A 17,471-nucleotide genomic window follows, 5' to 3' on the forward strand; every position below is an offset into this window, starting at 1 on the left:
GCCGGGGAAGTGAAGCACAGACGAGCTCCCCAGCCATTACTGATCCACTCAGAGGTGTCAAAGGTCTCCGACTGCCATCAGTCCGTGTCTGCCAGGAGATTTGAACGCGGGAGGTGGAATGAGCCTCTGCAAGGGGACGTGCTGTTCTTAGACACCTCCTGAAGTGGGGACCAGGGGTAACCTGGTTCGTATGAAGAGTCATTTTCATTAAAACAGAGTACAGAATAAAATAGGAAATGTTGGTGGAGTCAAAGCAGGTTAGAGAGTTGATTGTTATGGTTCTTTTTTTTTTTTTAAGTTCTACTTGTTAACACATTTGCAGATAACTCAAAAGATTTATTCCTAGGAGTTAAATGTTACAAGTTGGGGGTAAGTAGATGGAGGGCAAACCCTTTGGGGGTGCTAAAGGGTAACAGCCATCACTGTGTAACAGCTATCGTGCTGTGTTTGACTAACAATATTTCTTTGCATTAAGTTTTTCACATTCCCCAGGTGCCAAAACCTACACTTCATGTACTCGTGACGTGCAGCACCCACTGCTGGAGTCGGTGCTGCCGGAGACGCGCCTGCGGATGTCCTGTCCCAGAAGAAAACGAAAAATCACGGGCAGCCTGGACACAGAATCGCTTGTTCAGGGGAATAAATTGCTGGAAAGAAGCGCCCGGGATGAAGGCGGAGGACTGGGGCTGCGGCGAGATCCTGATGAACTCGCTGCCTCTCGCCGTGCCTCGCTGCCGGGCTGGCTCGGGGCCTCCCTCCGCAGCGCACCGGGCGCTGCCTCTGCCGGATGATGTCATGGCAGAGGGGAAGGGAGCGCGGGCGGCTACCAGGCTCTTGAGCAAGTAGCCCTCCAATAGTTTCCTTTTTTTTCCTCCCCAGCTGTGCCAGCATATGCCCCGCAGCAGGTCGGGTTTTGCCAGGTTTGTGTTCAAAATCTGGCATGATCCTTAAAGCTGTGGCTGCTTTAAACCCCCTGATTTCCTACAAACCCCTCTGCTGCCCACCCTGGGGACACCCTGGTCTCCTCCTCCCCTAGAGCTCAACCTGTTTTGTTTTTGTTTTTGTTTTTTTTTTTATAAAAAGCTGCTTTTCCCCACTGGAGCAGGAGGGAGGGTCACCCCAGTGCCCCCCTGGCTCCCCAGGTATCATTAACTCACACTCCCAATTCTGAGCCTGATGGCACAAACCAGGGCAGACTCAGGCCCCTCCTTCACTTTGCCCTTTAATTTACCTTTTTTCTCCCCCCAAAACCCACAGACCATGCAGCTGCCTAAAGCTTCTCCTGCTTTTTTTTCCTCTCCCCCCTCAGGTACAGCAGCAGGGAAGTAAAAGGTTGAGCCATCACGTTCGCCTTCCACTGATCCCTCCTCGTCAGCCATTTCAGAGGCCAAGTGCTGACTACCAAAACTTTTCCCTGGGCTGCTCCAAAACTTTTAAGTTTTTTTCCCCTCACTTGTAGCTTGAAGTAGATTTTTAGGTAGTTTTTGCCATGATTTCAGTTAATTGACCTGGGTTCTGGCAGACCTGGGAGGAAACAGAGTTAAGTTTAAGCAAGCCTTTAGGCAAACAAATAATGCTTGAGCTTATTAATGCATTAGAGGTGCAAGTGGTGTCCATTATCCACCTGATATTAAGGGCTGTTCTCCCTCTTCCAGGTATTTTACCTGTTACAGCTCACAGGACAGGCTTAGAATGGAAAATAAGGGGGGGGGGAACGGACACCAAAAAGGGTTAAGCCAGAGATTACAGCTAATTTTAATCAAACCACCACCACAGACCAGTTATCATGAAAATAATTCAGAATGCATTCCCTCCTGCAATGCCATTCTGAATATTTTCTAGAAATCACACCAAAACCGTTACAGTTACAAGTAATTAAATTTATTAGACCTCTATATTTTTTTATAGTCAGTTTTGGCCAATTTACAGCTTTCCTGGGGAATTTTTTTTTTTTGGTTTAGACACAAAAAAAAAAATCATAAACCAAGTATCACCGATACATCACCCCCCCCCCCCTCACCCCGCCACTGCCACCTAAAAAAGGGGGGGAGGCCCCCCCGCTCCCCAGCTGCGCTTTTCTCCCGTTAAAAAGGGTCCGCGGCGTCTCTGTACAGATGTATAGAATGTTACACCCACCACTGTAAAAAGCCCCCCCGTGCCCCCCCAGTGTCACTCCCCCAGCTTGCAGGGGCCCTTCTCCTGCCCGGGCAGGTCCTTCTCCTTCAGCAGCTGCAGGTTCTCGGCTCGCAACCTGTCCACCTCCAGCTCCAGCTGCCGCACCCGCGCCGTCTCCGCCGTTTCCCCCCCGTGTTTTTTGCTCTCCATCCTCAGCCGGTTGTTCTCCTCCTCCATGCGGGAGAGGCACTTCTCCAGCTCCAGGTACTCCTTCACCAGCTCCTGCTTGCTCATGTTCTGCAGGCTCTCCACATGGTACCGCTCGTAGGTCTCCGAGAAGTCCCGCTGCAGAAACTCGCTGCCGTCCCCCCCCATCCCGTCGCTGCCCCCGTCCTCGTCCGCCGCCTCCTCCAGGAAATCCTCCTCGCTCGTGTCGTCCGACTTGGCGGCCGCTCGCCGCGGGTACAGCCCGGTTTTCAGGTCGGGCTCCTCCTGGTCGTGGTCCTCCATCAGGAACTGCGTGGTGTTGTAGGGGGCCACCGGCTGCCCCTTGGCGAACATCTCGGCACGCAGCCGGGAGGCGCGGAGGCTCTGCCGCTCGTCGAACTGCTGCTTCTCCTCCCAGCTCAGCTTCGAGTAGGGCTTCCAGCGCCGCTTCTTCTTCGACGGCCGCCGACGGTGCTTCTTCTTCACCGGCCACTCCTCCGCGCGGCCCACCGACGACCGGTACCGCGGGCCCAGGCCGGGACGCGCCGCTCCGCCCGCCGACGGCCGCCCATCAGCGCCGCCCGCGCCCTCCGCTGCCGCCGCCGCCTCCTCCGCCCCGCGGGGTGGCAGCCGCCCGGCCTCGCCGTCCGCCGCCGGTGCGTCGCCGCGCTCGGGCTCTGGCTCCGGCTGGGGCTCCGGCCGCGGCTCGGGCTCGCACTGGGGCTCCGGTTCGCACTGGGGCTCCGGCCCCGGCTCCGCGGGCGCCGCGTCGGCCATGGCGCTCGGCTCCGCTCCCTCGGGGACAGGCGCTACCCGCGCCGCATGGGGCCGCCGCCGCTCCGCCCCCGCCCCTCTCCTCCTTCCCCTCAGGCCGCCCGGGCCATGGCGCGGGGCCGAGGCCCCGGGGGTCACCGCCGCCGGTCGCCGAGGGGTTAACGCCTTCGGGCCCGCCCCCCCGCGCGCATGGCACGCGCCGCCGCCGCCGCCTCCCCCCCGCCGCGCCCCGCCCCGCGCTGCCACCCGCCGCCGCCGCCGCCTGCTCCCGACTGCCGCTCCCCGCCCGCTCCCCCGCCTTAAGTACCCGCGCGCGCCCCGCCCCGCCCCGCGCAGGCGCGCTGCCCGCCCCGCCCCGCGGCACGCCGGGACCCGCAGTGCCCCGCCCCCGCCGTGCGCCAGCTGCCGCCGCCACCGCTCCCCGCGCGCGGGCGGTGCCGCCCCGCGGCCAATCGGCGGGTGCGGAGGGCGGGCCGGACCGCTGGGCCCCGCCCCCTGACCGCGGCGACGGGTGAATCGCGATTGGCCGCGCCGGCCGTCGCTCGAGCGCGGCACCGCCAATCCGAGGGGGCGGGGGCGGGGCCGGGCCGTACCACACGCGGAGGGGCGCCCCCGTGCGCGGGGCCGCGCGTGCCCGGCGACCTTCAGGGCCGCGCCGAGGGCAGCGCCCCCGCCCCCCCCGCGGCGAGCCCGTGGGGCGGCCCAAAGGAGTCCCCGCTCCGCGGAGGCGTCACGGAGCGGCGCTGCGGCCCCGCCGGCCCGGCCCCGCCCCGGCCCCGGCCCGAGGGGCTGTAACGGGCCGGGCGGCGGGGGGGCCCCGGGGCGGGGCGGGGGGGGGGCGGCGGGGCTGGGGGCGGGCGGAGGAATCCTGGTGCTGCGCTGGGTGCGGCGGCCGCAGCCGCGCGGAGGGAGATGTAAACAAACCGAGCAGAAAGAAGTCCCTCCTTAAAGGCACCGCGTCCCTTTTTTCCAGGGGCGGTGCGGGGCTCCGCTCCCGGACGCCTGGGTCCGCGGGGGGGTGGGGAGAAAGGGGGGCAGGGCAGCCTGGGCCTTCCCCCCCCGGCAGCGGCTGTGTCGCCCGTCCCCGTGTGTCGTCGTCGTCCGTCGTGTCCCCCAGCCCCCCCCAGTCACGATCCCCGGGGCCCCGCGGCCGGGGCGGGGCTGGGCTATGGGGGAGCCATGGCGGGGGGCTCAGCCCTGGGGGACCCACTGCCCGCGGGGAGGGCGGGGGGAGCTGTGGGGGATCCGTGACGGGGGGGGGGAGCATGGCTGGGGGGGTCATGGGGCGAACCCACGGGTGGGGGGAGCATCGGGGGGGCCACCCCGTGGGACACACGACCTGGGGACCCACAGCCGGGGGGGGCCGCTCCCCGGGGGATCCGTGGCCAAGGGGGTGCGGGACAGTCCACGGGGGGGTGGTGTTGGGGGGGTGTCTCCCGCTGTGGCAGCAGCACGGGGGGGGCCCTGCTCTGCCCAGCCTCCCCGCATCGGCTGCGCCCCCCCCCCACCCCCCCCCCCGGCCCGACGGCAGCAGGGCTGCGGCTGGGGGCGAGCGGCCAACGGGGCCCCCCAGGATGGCACCGCCGAGCCCCGGGGCGGGGAGGGGGGTCCCCAACATCCCCCCCGCGGGCAGGAAGCCGCCCTCTGCCCGTCCAGCAGCGCAGCGGGGGGGGTGGGCCGGGCGGTGGGTCGCCCCGGTGACACCCGCCGCCGCCCGGACACCCCAAGCAGGGCGGGAGGCGCGGGCAGCGGCCTGGCGGCACCAGAGGCCTCGGCCTGGCGGATCCTGCGGGCGCTGGGTGCCGGGAGCTGCCCACACCCCCCCGCCCCCCCGCGGGGGCACTGCCACCCGCCCTGCGGGGGGACCCTGAGGATGGGGCCGGGAACCCGCGCTGGGCTGTGGGGACCCGGCAGCCACGGGCAGGGCCGGGCAGCTGCCCCCTGCCCACCGTGGGGCGGCCGGGCCAGAGCAGGGCAGCAGGCAGCCGGGGCCGGACTGAAAAGGCAACTTTTAATTGAGGCAGGTTCGGACGTTCAAGCACTTCATGGAACCGGTCTCTGGGGCCGGGGGCAGGGGCTCTGTCCCCCGCCACCCGCCCAGCACCGGGGCCGTGGTCCATCTGTGCGTGGCAGCGAGGGGATCCCCCGGGGGATCCCGTCTGGGGCGCGGGGGCGAGCCCACGCCCCGCTCCCCGTGGCCGGCTGGTCCCTGGGCCACCCCGGGGGGGCTGGCGAGACCCTGAGAGTGACGGTGGCAGTCGGCGGTGCGTGGTGGCTGCCCCTCCTCGGAGTTGGGGTCCCGGCCCGCAGGAGACCCCGTGGCTGGGTGAAGCGATTCCCGCGTCGATCCCAATCCCGTGTGGCGCTTCCCCGGCTCGTGCTAAGCAGGATGGGGAAGGAGGGGTGGCGGCAGCCCGGCAGTGGCCGGTGGTGGCCGCGGGGACGCGGCCGTCACCTCTTCGTGCCCTGCCAGCGGCGCAGCAGCCACTGGGTGACGAAAGGCCAGGTGAGGAGGAAGAGCAGGGTGTGCGGGGAGACGGTCAGGGACCACGGGGACGCTTCCTGGCAAGGGGACAGAGATTGGTGGTGTGGGGAGAGGGACAAGGCTGTCACTGGTGTGACCAAACATCCCCCCGGGCCCCCTGCTGAAAGGCAGGTGGTGGCAGGCCGCTGTCACGACCCCGCGATCCTCGTCACACCCATCACACTGCAGAGAGCTTGACTCAACGCTGTCATCTGGTGTTGGGATGCTGGGGACGTGTCCCCAGGAATGTCACCTGCCCCCAACTGAGAGACCCTGCCCTGCCCTGCCCCCCCCGCAGGAGCTCCAGGCCCCTGTGGGTCGCCGGGCCCCTGGGGACGGGCAGCGTGGGGCAACAGGGCCATCCCGCAGCGCTGCCTCCACCTCACCTGCGGAGCCAGCGGCTGGTCAGGATCAGTCCCGGCTGCATCCCCCTGCAAGACAGGAGAGGGCTTTGGGCACAGGAGGGGCGGGGCACCCCCTTCCCGGCCCCGTGTCCCTGTGAGAGGGAGGGGACGGGCAGAAGTGAGCCCGCTCGGGGATCTGGACAGCGCAGCCAAGCTGGGACCCCAGGGGCAGCAGGAATGATGGAGGCAGCAGCTTTCTGCCTGCACCTTGGCTCCCTGCCTGCACTTCGGGGTGGATCAGAGCAGCACCAGCCTCAGCCCCACTGAACCCCGAGGTCTCTCCACGCTCAGGCCACCCCAGGCTGCCTGTTTGCAGGGACCAGAGCCGAGCCCCACCGGCCCGGCCCACACAGGTGCAGGCCCGTACCTGCGCGGAGGCGAGTGTCTCCAGCTCGCTCAGGCGCTCCAGCACTCGCCTCATGTCGGCCTGCAGGGCCCGGACGGTGCTGGCTACGCAGGTGTCCAGCTCTGCCGGTAGCCCCCGGGCGAGCTCGGGGGTGGTCCCGGTGTCCCGCTGTCCCCTGGTGAGCCAGTCTGTGGGGCACAAAGATGGGCGCTGCTCAGGGACGATGGGGCACGCGTGGCAGCGGTGCCGTCCGCACCAGGCAGGGCTGGCTGAGCACCCCCTCGTGCTCCCCAGGGACCTCACGGGCTGCCTGCCCGCACGCTGCCTGCTCTGCCCACACCGCAGCCACTCCAGGCAGAGCCAGAAGCACCCAGCCCAGCCCCGTAGCCCATGTCCTCGCCATCAGCCAGCACCGGGCCTGTCCCTGGTGACACGGGCCACCAACCCCCCCCCGCAGGGTTGGCAGGAGGTTCCTTGTCCCCACTCCGCAGCGGTACAGTTCGGGACCTGCTTGTCCCCAAACGCCAGCGGCGGGTGGTACCACAGGGGCAGAGCACCCCGGGACCAGCACCTCCAGGGACACGGGGCCCAGCTTCACCCCCTCAGCACCCCCCACCCCCAAAGGCACCGGGCAAAGCCGCTGGCAGCGGGGACTGGGCAGGAGCTGGGCGCAGGCTGGCTGGGCTCCTCGGTCAGTAAAGACACCAAACTGCTTGGGGACTGAGGGATGAAGAGAGGGGACGCTCAGGACTCCTCACGGCTGCTGAATGACCCACCCCTGGGTTCTGGAGCCAAACTCTGTTCCCTGTTGAGGTTGCAGCCCTCCCAGCCCCCACACAGCCCCCCAGCGCCCAGCCCTGGTGCCGGGAGGTGGGGAGGGAGCAGCGGAAAGGCGCGCAGGAGCCAAACGCTGCACCCACCTCTCTCAGGGCCAAGGGCTGCGAGGCCAGTGCTGCTCCTCCCCTCTAGTCTTCTGCCTTCACCCCGCTCTCCCTGCACTGCACCGCAGGGCCGCGGGGGCTCGGGCCTGGTCTCGCCGCCGGTCGGGGAGAGACCCAGCGGCTGCCCAGCCTGCGCGAGGGGAGAGAAGAAGGGCCCTGAGACCCCCGCTCCCCTCCCCGGGAGCTGCGGGGGCATGGCCGGTGTCACCAGGTGGGGTCTCTCCCCCCACCCATGGCAGTATTTTTGGTGGTGAAGGGTGTGTGGGGCTGAGCGAAGCAAAATCCCACCAAGACCACCAGTCAGCGGCCGGTTTGGGAGGCAGTCTAGCTCCACAACCCCCAAGGGAAGTGAGGTGCCCCAGCCTGAGCTGGCCAAAGCGCCCCAGGGAGAAGCCAGGCGGCTGGGCAGCTTCCTCCCTCCTGCCCACCGGATCTGCCGAGCCCCACCACAGCACCTCAAGTGCCAAACGCTGCTGGCAGCAGCCGAGCTGCCTGCTGCAGGGAGCAGAGGGTGAGCGCCAGGGGTGCAAGCAAGGTGTTTGCACCATCCCACCCGCGGCTACCGGCCTCGCTCAGCCCCAGCAGCCCACCAGTGCCCCACCGCAGGAATGAGGGGGGTGCTGGGTGGTGCTGGAGTGCACCGAGGGCTCCTCAAGCCTCCCCTCGGTGACAGGGATGAGGCTTCAGGAGGGACACAAAGCATAGAGGGGTCCAGCTGGGTGGCCCCATGGGTTTTGGGAGCCTCACCGGGCTCCCAGGACAGTGGTGCTGAGCAGTGGCGTGGCAGTGCCGCGGTGACGTGCAGAGCTGGGGGAGCTGACGATACAGAGATCTGCCTGTACAGCGCAGGCAGGGCAGGGCTGGCAGCAGGCAAAGCCTCCACCACGGTGCGGCAGGACCCCAGCGCTTCCCAGCCCTCTGTTACCTGCTCAGGCTCCATCTGCTCCAGGGTATCGCAGTACACGTCCCCCTCAGAGTCACTGGTCACCTGGCTACCTTCAGGCGCCTCGGTGGCGGGGGCCAGGCCAGCTCCTGGAAGGGAAGCACACGGCTCAGCTGCGGGCTGCGCCGGCAGGGCAGGGAGGCGTTTCGGCCGTGTCTGGAGGGCAGCAGAAGCTCAGCGCAGCCATAAGGCAGCAGGTCCACAAGAGAGCAAGAAGGCAGCGTCTGCGTGCACCAGGCGAGGCGGGAGGAGAAGGAAACTGAGGCACGAGGGGGAAGGAGCCAGCTCTTGTTACCACCACCCGGATTGTGGCCGTCAATCCAAGGATCAAATTCCCTTCTCCTGCCCACGGTGTCGCACAGCCCCACTCACAGGCGGGCAGGCCCTGACACAGTGCCATTTTAGCGTGGGTTTCTCTGCCCATGTGCAGCTCCCACCTGGGGAGAGGGCTGCCACGGTGGCCCGCCAAAACCCCGGCCCGGTGGGGAGCCCCCCCAGCGGGATCCACGGCCACGGCTGCTCGGGCAGGGAGCAGGTACTGCTCGCACGCCGCCCTCAGGCAGGGATGCTGCCCAGCTCCCCACACACTGCCAGCCCAGGTGCACTCGAGGACGGGCACGGCCTGGGCGCAGGCCCTGGCTCGGTGACCATTTATGCTCCTTGGGGCAGGGCTGGGCCAGCAGTGGCACGAAGGCCTCCCTGGGGCACCCCATCCAACCCGGGGCACAGCAAGAGGCCCCTCGGGGCAGGAGAGCCACCAGTGCCCTCGAGGGAGGCACAGGGTGGTGGGTGAGCACGCGAGGGGCTGTACAAGGAAAACCAGGACCAAGGCATTAGCCATGGCACAGGCAGGGAGGGCTGGGGCTCGGCACCGTGGCTCCCAGTGCTGCGGAAGGGATGGACTTGGCTTGAGCCGAGGGAGAGCGTGTCCCTCCCGGAACATGGACCTTCCAGGGTGACATTTTCCCAGTCTGTGGGGAAACACCCGTGCTGTCTCGCTGTGATTTAGTGGATCAGGCCCCTTGGCACAGGTAGGAGCAACGCAGAGTCAAGCCAACACACCCAGGGTTACCCCGGCATCAAGAACAGCACCAAGAGCTGGACCTATGAAAATCTCCAGCTCGCATGACTCAGGCAACACCCGCAACACTGGTAGGGTTGGGCCAGAGGTGCCTGAAGCCAACAGCTCTGTGGGCGACGGAGGCTGGTCCCTCCTCCACGGGGTCTCTACCAGGTGCTGGCCACACCAGGGAGACCAACCTGGCCCGTGCTGCCCGTTGCTCTGCTCCCCGGGCAGGGCGTCTTTGGGGCGCTCCGGAGCCGGGCTGCTCGCTGCGTCGTCCTGGCTGGGGTCGTTCGTCTGCTCCTGAGTGCCTGCACAGAGGGGAAGGGGCAGAGGAGAATTAAAGCGGTCAAGGGTGATCCTGGCAGCGCAGGCTCTCTGCAGGTTGGGCTCCACACTGCTTCCCTGCCGGCAGGGCTGGGGGACACGCGGACACGGGGCCACCCTCCTGCCAGGCAGGCCAGCAGCCTCCAGACAGGCACAGCGGCTGGCAGAGACGGAGAGGGGCTGGCTCCGTTTGCCGATGGCCCAGGAAGCAACACAAACTCAACCGGTGAGCAGGGTCTACCCTGTGCAGAGCATCTCGCTCGCCCGGGGGTGGTAGGGGAGTCCGAGTCCCCCGAGTCCCTGTAGCAACAGGCAGAGGGATCGGCACTGGCCAACGGCTGGGTAAACACGGACGGGTGACAACCACTGTCCTTGTCCCCTGGCAGGACACGGGCACACCCACGGTAACGCACTGAGCCAAACACAAGACACGTTGGCTGGGGAGAGCCTGGTCTAGGCAGCGCACGCCACCATTGCCTGCGAGGGCTTTCAGCAGGCAGCGGCACCCCAAAAAGAGCCGGGTCAGCTGCCTGCCTGGGGATCCCCCCACCCCACCCCACCGCCCCGCAGAGCCCGCAGGGTTAAGCCCAGCCGCCTTTCCAGCGGCCCCCAGGACTTTGCTCCCTGCTCCTGGCCAGGCGGGTATGTGGCAACGCTGCCCTGCCTGCACCTTGCCTGCACCTTGCCTGCACATCTCCACCGTTCCCAACCTGCCTTCACCAGCATAGCAGACCCACAGCTGTGGGACCCCACGAGCCCAGCCCAGGTGACCGACCCCCCCGAGGGGGACAAGGGCAGCCCCCACCCCGCACAGGAGTTAGCACCAGGGCTGCTCTGCTCAGGGACCGTCACCGTTCCCAAATCTCTCCTCAGTGTGTGTGCCGTGACCCGCAGGGGTGGGTGGGTGCAGGCAGGGCCCTGTCACCTCACACATCACCACGCCAGGACAAGCCTGGCTCAAACCCCGGGCCCCCCCCGTGCTCGTGGGGCTGGCAAAACAGCACCCAGCCTCAGTGAGGGCTTAACTGTCGCTTCCCAGTTGCTTCAGAGCCTTGGCCTACACGTACAAGATGCTGGTGAAAGCTCTGCTGACTGGAGATCTGTCAGGACCCTGACCACTTCACAGTATGGGGTCCAAGTGCCACTTTACAGTGTGTTGACTCTGGAAATAAACAAAACCAAACCTGCCCAGGCTTCCCCCATGCAGCACCTCTGTCCCCCAAAAGCTCCGTGACTGCTGAGGGCCCCATACCTGCCATGCTCCGCTCTCACCCACCGCAGCATCTAAAATCATCTTTGTCCTCTGGATTATCAGTATCAAAAGTTACAAGTGCATAAAATCTGAAGGCGGGTTTGAGAACCTTTAACACAAATGACTCAACATCTTAAGAAGTTCAGCGATTTAAACCACCGTTTCAGGCACCTCAGGCTCATTTGCTCCACAGACACTACCAGGTTTAGATTCAAGTGACACCGTCATTTGTAAGTGACACTAGTGCAGGATGACACTCCCAAGTGGGTAATGACCAGGAGTTTAGACCCAGCCTTTGTGTTACAGAGAAAAATTAAGTCTATTTTCCTTTTAAAGGGATTCAGCATCAAAACAGAGAACAAAAGCGCCTGGCTACCCCAGGAAGGAGCAGCCATCCTGAGGCCAAGCCTTACAGGCAACATGTTTTCAGCATCCTTGTTGGAAGCAGGGAGTAGCTGTCAGACGCAGGACAGACGCCTGGGGACAGGCAGGGAGTGAGTCTATTTGTCAGCACTCTTCCAACATTAGCAAAGCACTGACAGTTTACACACCCGCTGCGAATATACCCTGAAAGCTCATCTGCTGCTGAGCTAATCTACTGGAGATGCGGCACAGCCAAACCTCCAGACGTGCAGCCGGCAGATTTGCTCCGCAGTAGCCGACCTTTCTGAACGACCATGTCCAGCCCCTCGCTCCCTGGGATGCTTCTCACAAGCCAGATACACCGAGGACTGCCCTGCTCCGGGGGTAGGACAGGTCCCCAGCCACCTTCCAGCATGAGGCAGCAGCCGCAGGCATGGAAAGGACTCTTCTCTACCATGAGATTGCCCCAGTAATCCCATTTCTCAATCCCAGTTTCCCCACATCCACTACGCTGCAAAAACTGGCTGGCCTATCCAGATTATTTACATCAGATGACCCGCACCCGCTGTACACAGCCCGCCCTGCCCGGAGGTGGGCCAGCGCCAAGAGAAAGCACAGCCTCCCTGCCGCAACACTCCACAGGAGCTGATCCCCTGCTCTACCGTGTACAGGGATTTGAGCCAAGAGGCTTTTGAAAACCATATCTCAAGTTCTCGCCTCAAAGTTTTGCAGAGAGAAATCCCAGGCTGAAGAGACACCTGCGTCACTGGAAGAGAAACCTGTTTGGTGGTGCCCCAACAAGCACCTCAGCAAGCAGCTGTGCCACGGCAGGGGGGTCAGAAGGGACGTGGCACGTCCATCCTGTGTCCCCCGCAGGGAGCAGCCCTGGGGAAAAGCAGAGCCCAGAGGTGATGGCTGTACTGGTGCAGAAGCAGGCAGGGAACAGCAGGACTGATGCGCCGAGAGTATGGCACGGAGGTGAGGGATGCGCTGGGCACAAGCAGAGTGCAGAGGCTCCCACTCACCCCCTTTCTTCTTGAAGAAGGCCTCAGGGGGCCGGGGCATGTCACGGATCACCTCGTAGAGCGGCTCGAAGTACCCAAACATCTCCTCCGTTGTCTCGTCCATGGGCACAGTGTCAATGATCTGGGGATGGATGTAGCTTGCCACGGGCGATCACCGAGCACCCGACCCCGGCCGCTCTCCCCCTCCCTGCTACCTTTTGGGCCACCTTCTTCATCTCAGCCACGTAAGCTGCCATTGCCTCCTCCTTGGACATCCTCCCCAGGCTGTGCCAGGCATCCCTGCGGGCGACAGCCGCCGTCGTGAGGCGGGGAACAACCGGACCCGAGGGGGGTCGCCCCCCCACCCTCCCCCCAGGGGCCTTACCACTTGTACCGCCCGATGGGGTCCCAGAAGCCGGGCCTTGGGCCCTGGCAGCACCCCGCCGTCGCCTGCTTGTAGTAACTGTAGAAACGCAGCATCTCCTCATAGGAGGGTCGGTACGAACCTACGACGCGACACGGCCTCAGCGGAGCCGGGAACGGGGCCGGGGCGCTGCGGCCGCGGCCGCCGCCGCGGCCGCAGCGCCCCGGCCCCGTTCCCGGCCCCTACTCACCGCTCCGGGGCAGCCCTTGGATAACCTGAACGGCGGCGCGGAACTGCGCCCCGCAACCCGCCTCCTCCATGGCACCGGCCCCGACACCGACACCGGCCCCGGTGCGTGTCCCTCTCCGTGAGGGAGAGCGCGGGGACCAATCAGCGCTCTCCTTTCATCGGGCCGCCCCCCACCCGTCGCGTCTCGCCCAATCAGCGCCCCGCTTCCGAAACGGGCCGCGCTGCCCCTTTCCCGCCCCTTCGCTCTGCCGGTGGTGAGTCGCGCCCCCTGCTGGAGGGAAGGAGGAGGCGCCGCGGCCCGGGGTCGGTCCCGCCGCGGCGCCCCCTTGCGGACTGCGGGGGATCTGCGGCACCGCCGGGACACGGCACCGGGCGGGCGGAGCCGCGGGACGGGGAGACGGGATCGGGATCCGGGACGAGGATACGGCGCAGGGATACGGGACAGCGAACTGGGACAGGGAACTGGAACTGCGATCCGGGACAGTGCTCCGGTGCACCGGGACAGGACTCTGGAACAGGGATCCGGGACAGGGAGCCTGTGCACCGGCACAGGGCACAGGGATAATGCGATGGGACCGTGCACCGGAGCACTGGGGCAGTGCACCAGGACAGTGCTGCAGGGCACAGGGACAGTGAACTGTGCGCTGGGATGGTGCTCCAGGGCAATGCACCAGGACAGTGCGCAGGGACAATGCCCCAGTGCCCCAGCACAGCGCACAGACACAGTGCATGGGTACGGGGTGCACCAGGATAGTGCAATGGAACGGTGCACCAGGACAGGGCTCTGGTGCAAAGCACCGAGCCAGTGCCCTCAGTGCTCCGGGACATTGCACCGGGGCACGGAGCGATACATGGGGATGGCACCCGGGGACGGCACATGGGGACGGCACATGGGGACGGCACACAGGGATGGCACACGGGGACGGCACACGGGAACAGCACACAGGGATGGCACACGGGGACGGCACACGGGGACGTTGCACTGGCCCACCTGGGCCGTGCAGCAGGACAGCGCAGCCAGGCAGAGCCCCAGAGAGCAGCAGTGCTGTGGGGGGATGCAGCGGGGCAGCAGGGCTGTGGCCTGGGCCACTGGGATAATCACCCAGGATACCGGGGTCACGCATGGGGACACTGGGGATGTACACCGTGACATCAGGACAGCGCGCCAGGCGTGGGGACAATGCACTGGGAGCACACGTCAAGGGCCCCGTCAAGGGCCCCAGGGGAGTGCACCAGGGGACTGGAACATTGCACTGGGACGATGCACAGGGGCACTGGGACACTGCACTGGGACGCTGGGACACTGCACTGGGATGATGCACTGGGGCACTGGGACACTGCACTGGGACACTGGGACATTGCACTGGGATGATGCACTGGGGCACTGGGACACTGGGACAATGTCACCAGGGCACTGGGCAGGGGCATGGTCCCAAAGCATGGGGAAGGGGGTGGCTGAGTCTAGCAGAGCAACCGGTTACTGTTAATTATTACCAATCTTTATTAATTATGATAGTAATGAATGAATAGAATTTGGGGTCCTTGAGCCCCTGAGGTGAAGGCCCTCCCCCTCTGCTCTGAGGGCTTTCCTTGGAGGCAGGGTGCTGTGGGGACACAGGGGATGTGGGGACATGGGTGACCTGGAGGTGCAGGGTGCCCTGGAGATGTGGGGTGTTACGGGGTTCCCTGGGGACCACCTGGATCCCACCCTCACCCAGAGCGGGGTGCTAGGAGGGGGGTGCAAAGCAGCTTTCAGCAGCCCTGCTCCGTGCTTCATCATCACCCCCTGCTCCGGTTTTCCTACATTTTGGGGGATTTCCCTTAATCCCAGTTTCAAATCCCAAATCCAAGTGAGGGGACACACCCCTCAAAACTCCCTAATTCCCCCTCCCATGTCCCCTGGGGAAACATTTCCTCTATAAATTCAAGATCCAGAAAAAAAAAAAAAAAAAAAAAAACCACAACAAAAAACAAACACACAAAACTAACAACCAAAAACCAGCAAAGCTCTTTAAACCTCCTGCCATTTCCAAGCTCTGACTCAGGATTTCTGCTCCGGACGGCGCGCGGGGCCTCGCTGGCTCTGACTCACTGCAAAAACCAGCCCCAAATCCCGAGCGGTGATTCACGGGGACACGTGCTGTGCTATAAGCGGCCGGGAATGCAAGTTGCTGCTTTCCATGGGGCTCCTTCCAAATCGCTCGCGGGCGGTAGAAAATAGCAACGCCGTGGGAGAGGGGGAATTGCAACCGGGATTTATTGTTGCTGTGGATTTTGCCGCGAGAGGTGTTTATCCCGGTCGTTTCAGCGGGTCGGTGCATCCGTTGCCGAATTCCTGGCAATGCAGTTCCCATGGGAGGAAGAGGACTTGGAGCAGAGCCCAGTTATGGGGTTGCAAGTGCATTTTTGGGGTGGCTGCAGCTGCTAAAGGTTTTTGGCAAAGCAGGATACATTTTGCATAAATAAATTGAATATATTTTGCAGCTCCTGGAGCGGTAACAGCCTCGACCCAAACAGGAGGGGGCATTGCCCTGGGCTGGTGAGAAGTCCCTGCGACCCCAAAGAATTTAGTCCTTGTGTCCCCATGTCCTCCAAACACAGCCAAGGGGCTGCCCAGATGTAGCCCCCACCTGGCCAGGTGTTGGGGGTGGGTATTGCGCAGGTCTTGACCTGCAGCACCTAGATACCATCCCAGGGTGCCCAGATGTTGCTCCAGGTGTCCAGATGTTGCTGCAGGGCAACCAGGGATCACCCAAGATGCTCAGATGTTGCCTTGCATGTGCAGATCTTGCTCCAGGGCAACCAGAAATCACCCAGGATGACCAGATGTTGTCTTGGGTGTCCAGATGTTGTCCCAGGATACTCAGATATGACTCATGATGGTCAGATGTCACCCCAGGGTGTCCAAATTTTATCCCAGGATACTCAGATATCACTCAGGATGCTCAGATGTTGCCATGGGTACCCTGATGTTGCCCTGTATCTACAGATGTTGCTCCAGGATACACAGAAATCACCCAGGATACCCAGATGTTCTAGGTGTCATCCAGGATACTCAGATATCACCCAGGGTGCACAAAAGTTGCCCCAGGGTGTCCCAGTGTTGCCTCAGGGTGCCCAGATGTTGCCCTAGGTGTCCAGATATTGCCCTGGGATACTCAGGTATCACCCAGAGTGCCTGAAATTTATCCCCAGGGTGCCCAGACATTGCCCTATGCTCCCCTGCCATCACCCCTGGGTGCCCAACTGTCCCACCCAGGGCCTGGCAGCCATTGGCAGCACCGCTGCCACCCCGGCCTTGGGGAAAGTCACCACCTGGAGTCACAGTTTCCTCTCCCTGTGCCATGGCTCCTGGTCCCCACGGCCCAGCCAGGCCTGGGGTGGCCTCCCTGACCCCCCATGCACCACAGATTTTTGCAAGAAGCTGTGCTGGGTGGTGGAAAATCCCCCCTTGTCAGCTCCGTGCCACGCTATGGGCCTGACATCAAAGCCTGGCTCTGCCTCTGCTCCGTCAGCCATCGCCCCCGCCGGGGGTGGGGACAGGGGTCTTCCCCCACAGCACCCATCGCTCCCCGCCCCACCTGCCCTCAGCAACTGGTGGCTGTGGGGACGGTGGGAACGTGTGAGAGTGCAGGGCATTGGGGTAAATTCACAAAACACGCTTGCACAGGCACCCGCTCAGGCAGGTGTATGGCTGCACAGACGTGTGCACGCAGCTGTGTGTGCACATGCGCATGGATGTGCATGCACACGAGCATATGAGCCTGCACACACGTGTGTTTGCTTTCATAGGCGTGTACGTGGCCGCACACACATGCATACACATCACATGCACACACATCACGTGCACACACATCACGTGCACACACCTGCATGCACACATGCACATGGCTGCACACACACACATGGATGTACAGACACACAGACACACATGTGTGGGGCCCTTGGACTGGGACCTGACTGGGGACATCACTGCCCAGTTCATGCTGCTGCCAGTCACCAGACCCTGCCGCTGTCCCACCGGTGGGGACCGTCACCGGGGGGTCACACTGGCTGCCTGCGGCCCCTCAGTCCCGGTGTCCCCCTGCCTGTGGAGACACGGCAGGTTTAGGTGCCCGGTGTGATGGCAGAGGGGTCCTTGTGGGTCCCCCCCTGTCCCCAGGCTAGTGGGTGTCCCCTGGGTCCCCTCTGGCAGTTCTGGGGTGCCACCCGCAGCAGGCAGCCGTGTCCCCCGTGGAGCTCGGGTCCTCTCAGGCTGGTCCCTGGTGCAGATGCAGCCCCGGGGGGTTACACCCGGTGCAGAGAGGGTCCCCCCTGTGCCATTCCCCAGCACAGAACAAACCCCGGGGTGCACACCAGGACCTCGGGCCCTTCCCGGTGCAGACCGGACCCCGGTGCAGCCCCGTCCCGGCACAGCCCCATCCCGGTGCAACCCACCACCGGCAGCCACCGCTCGGCCCGGGCCGGCACAAACGGTTAACACGGCCGGAGCTGAAATGTGGCTCCTCCCGGTACCTCCCCGCGCCCGGCCCCGGTCCCGGCGAGGCCGCCCAGCCCCAGCCCAGCCCCAGCCCCGTCCTCCGCCGCCGCCCAGC

The 17,471-nt window shown here is 64.4% G+C and overlaps 2 protein-coding genes across 2 annotated transcripts; both read right to left on the reverse strand.

The window, feature by feature from the left end:
* Positions 1-2,017: 2,017 nt before the first annotated feature.
* Positions 2,018-3,351, reverse strand: HEXIM1 (HEXIM P-TEFb complex subunit 1). Its single transcript, XM_074926935.1, has one exon. The coding sequence runs from the start codon at positions 3,097-3,099 to the stop codon at positions 2,170-2,172; it is 930 nt and encodes a 309-aa protein (XP_074783036.1). The 5' UTR covers positions 3,100-3,351; the 3' UTR covers positions 2,018-2,169.
* Positions 3,352-5,092: 1,741 nt separating this feature from the next.
* ACBD4 (acyl-CoA binding domain containing 4) lies at positions 5,093-12,993 on the reverse strand. Its single transcript, XM_074926730.1, has 10 exons — positions 12,878-12,993; positions 12,649-12,769; positions 12,479-12,563; positions 12,285-12,405; positions 9,515-9,628; positions 8,237-8,343; positions 7,291-7,441; positions 6,392-6,558; positions 6,007-6,051; positions 5,093-5,658 (listed from the first exon to the last, which is right to left on the reverse strand). The coding sequence occupies exons 1-10, from the start codon at positions 12,945-12,947 to the stop codon at positions 5,548-5,550; spliced, it is 1,092 nt and encodes a 363-aa protein (XP_074782831.1). The 5' UTR covers positions 12,948-12,993; the 3' UTR covers positions 5,093-5,547.
* Between the last annotated feature and the right edge of the window lie 4,478 nt (positions 12,994-17,471).

The sequence above is a fragment of the Athene noctua genome, chromosome 25 (genome assembly GCF_965140245.1).
Source record: "Athene noctua chromosome 25, bAthNoc1.hap1.1, whole genome shotgun sequence".
In the NCBI taxonomy this organism is placed as follows: Eukaryota; Metazoa; Chordata; class Aves; order Strigiformes; family Strigidae; genus Athene; species Athene noctua.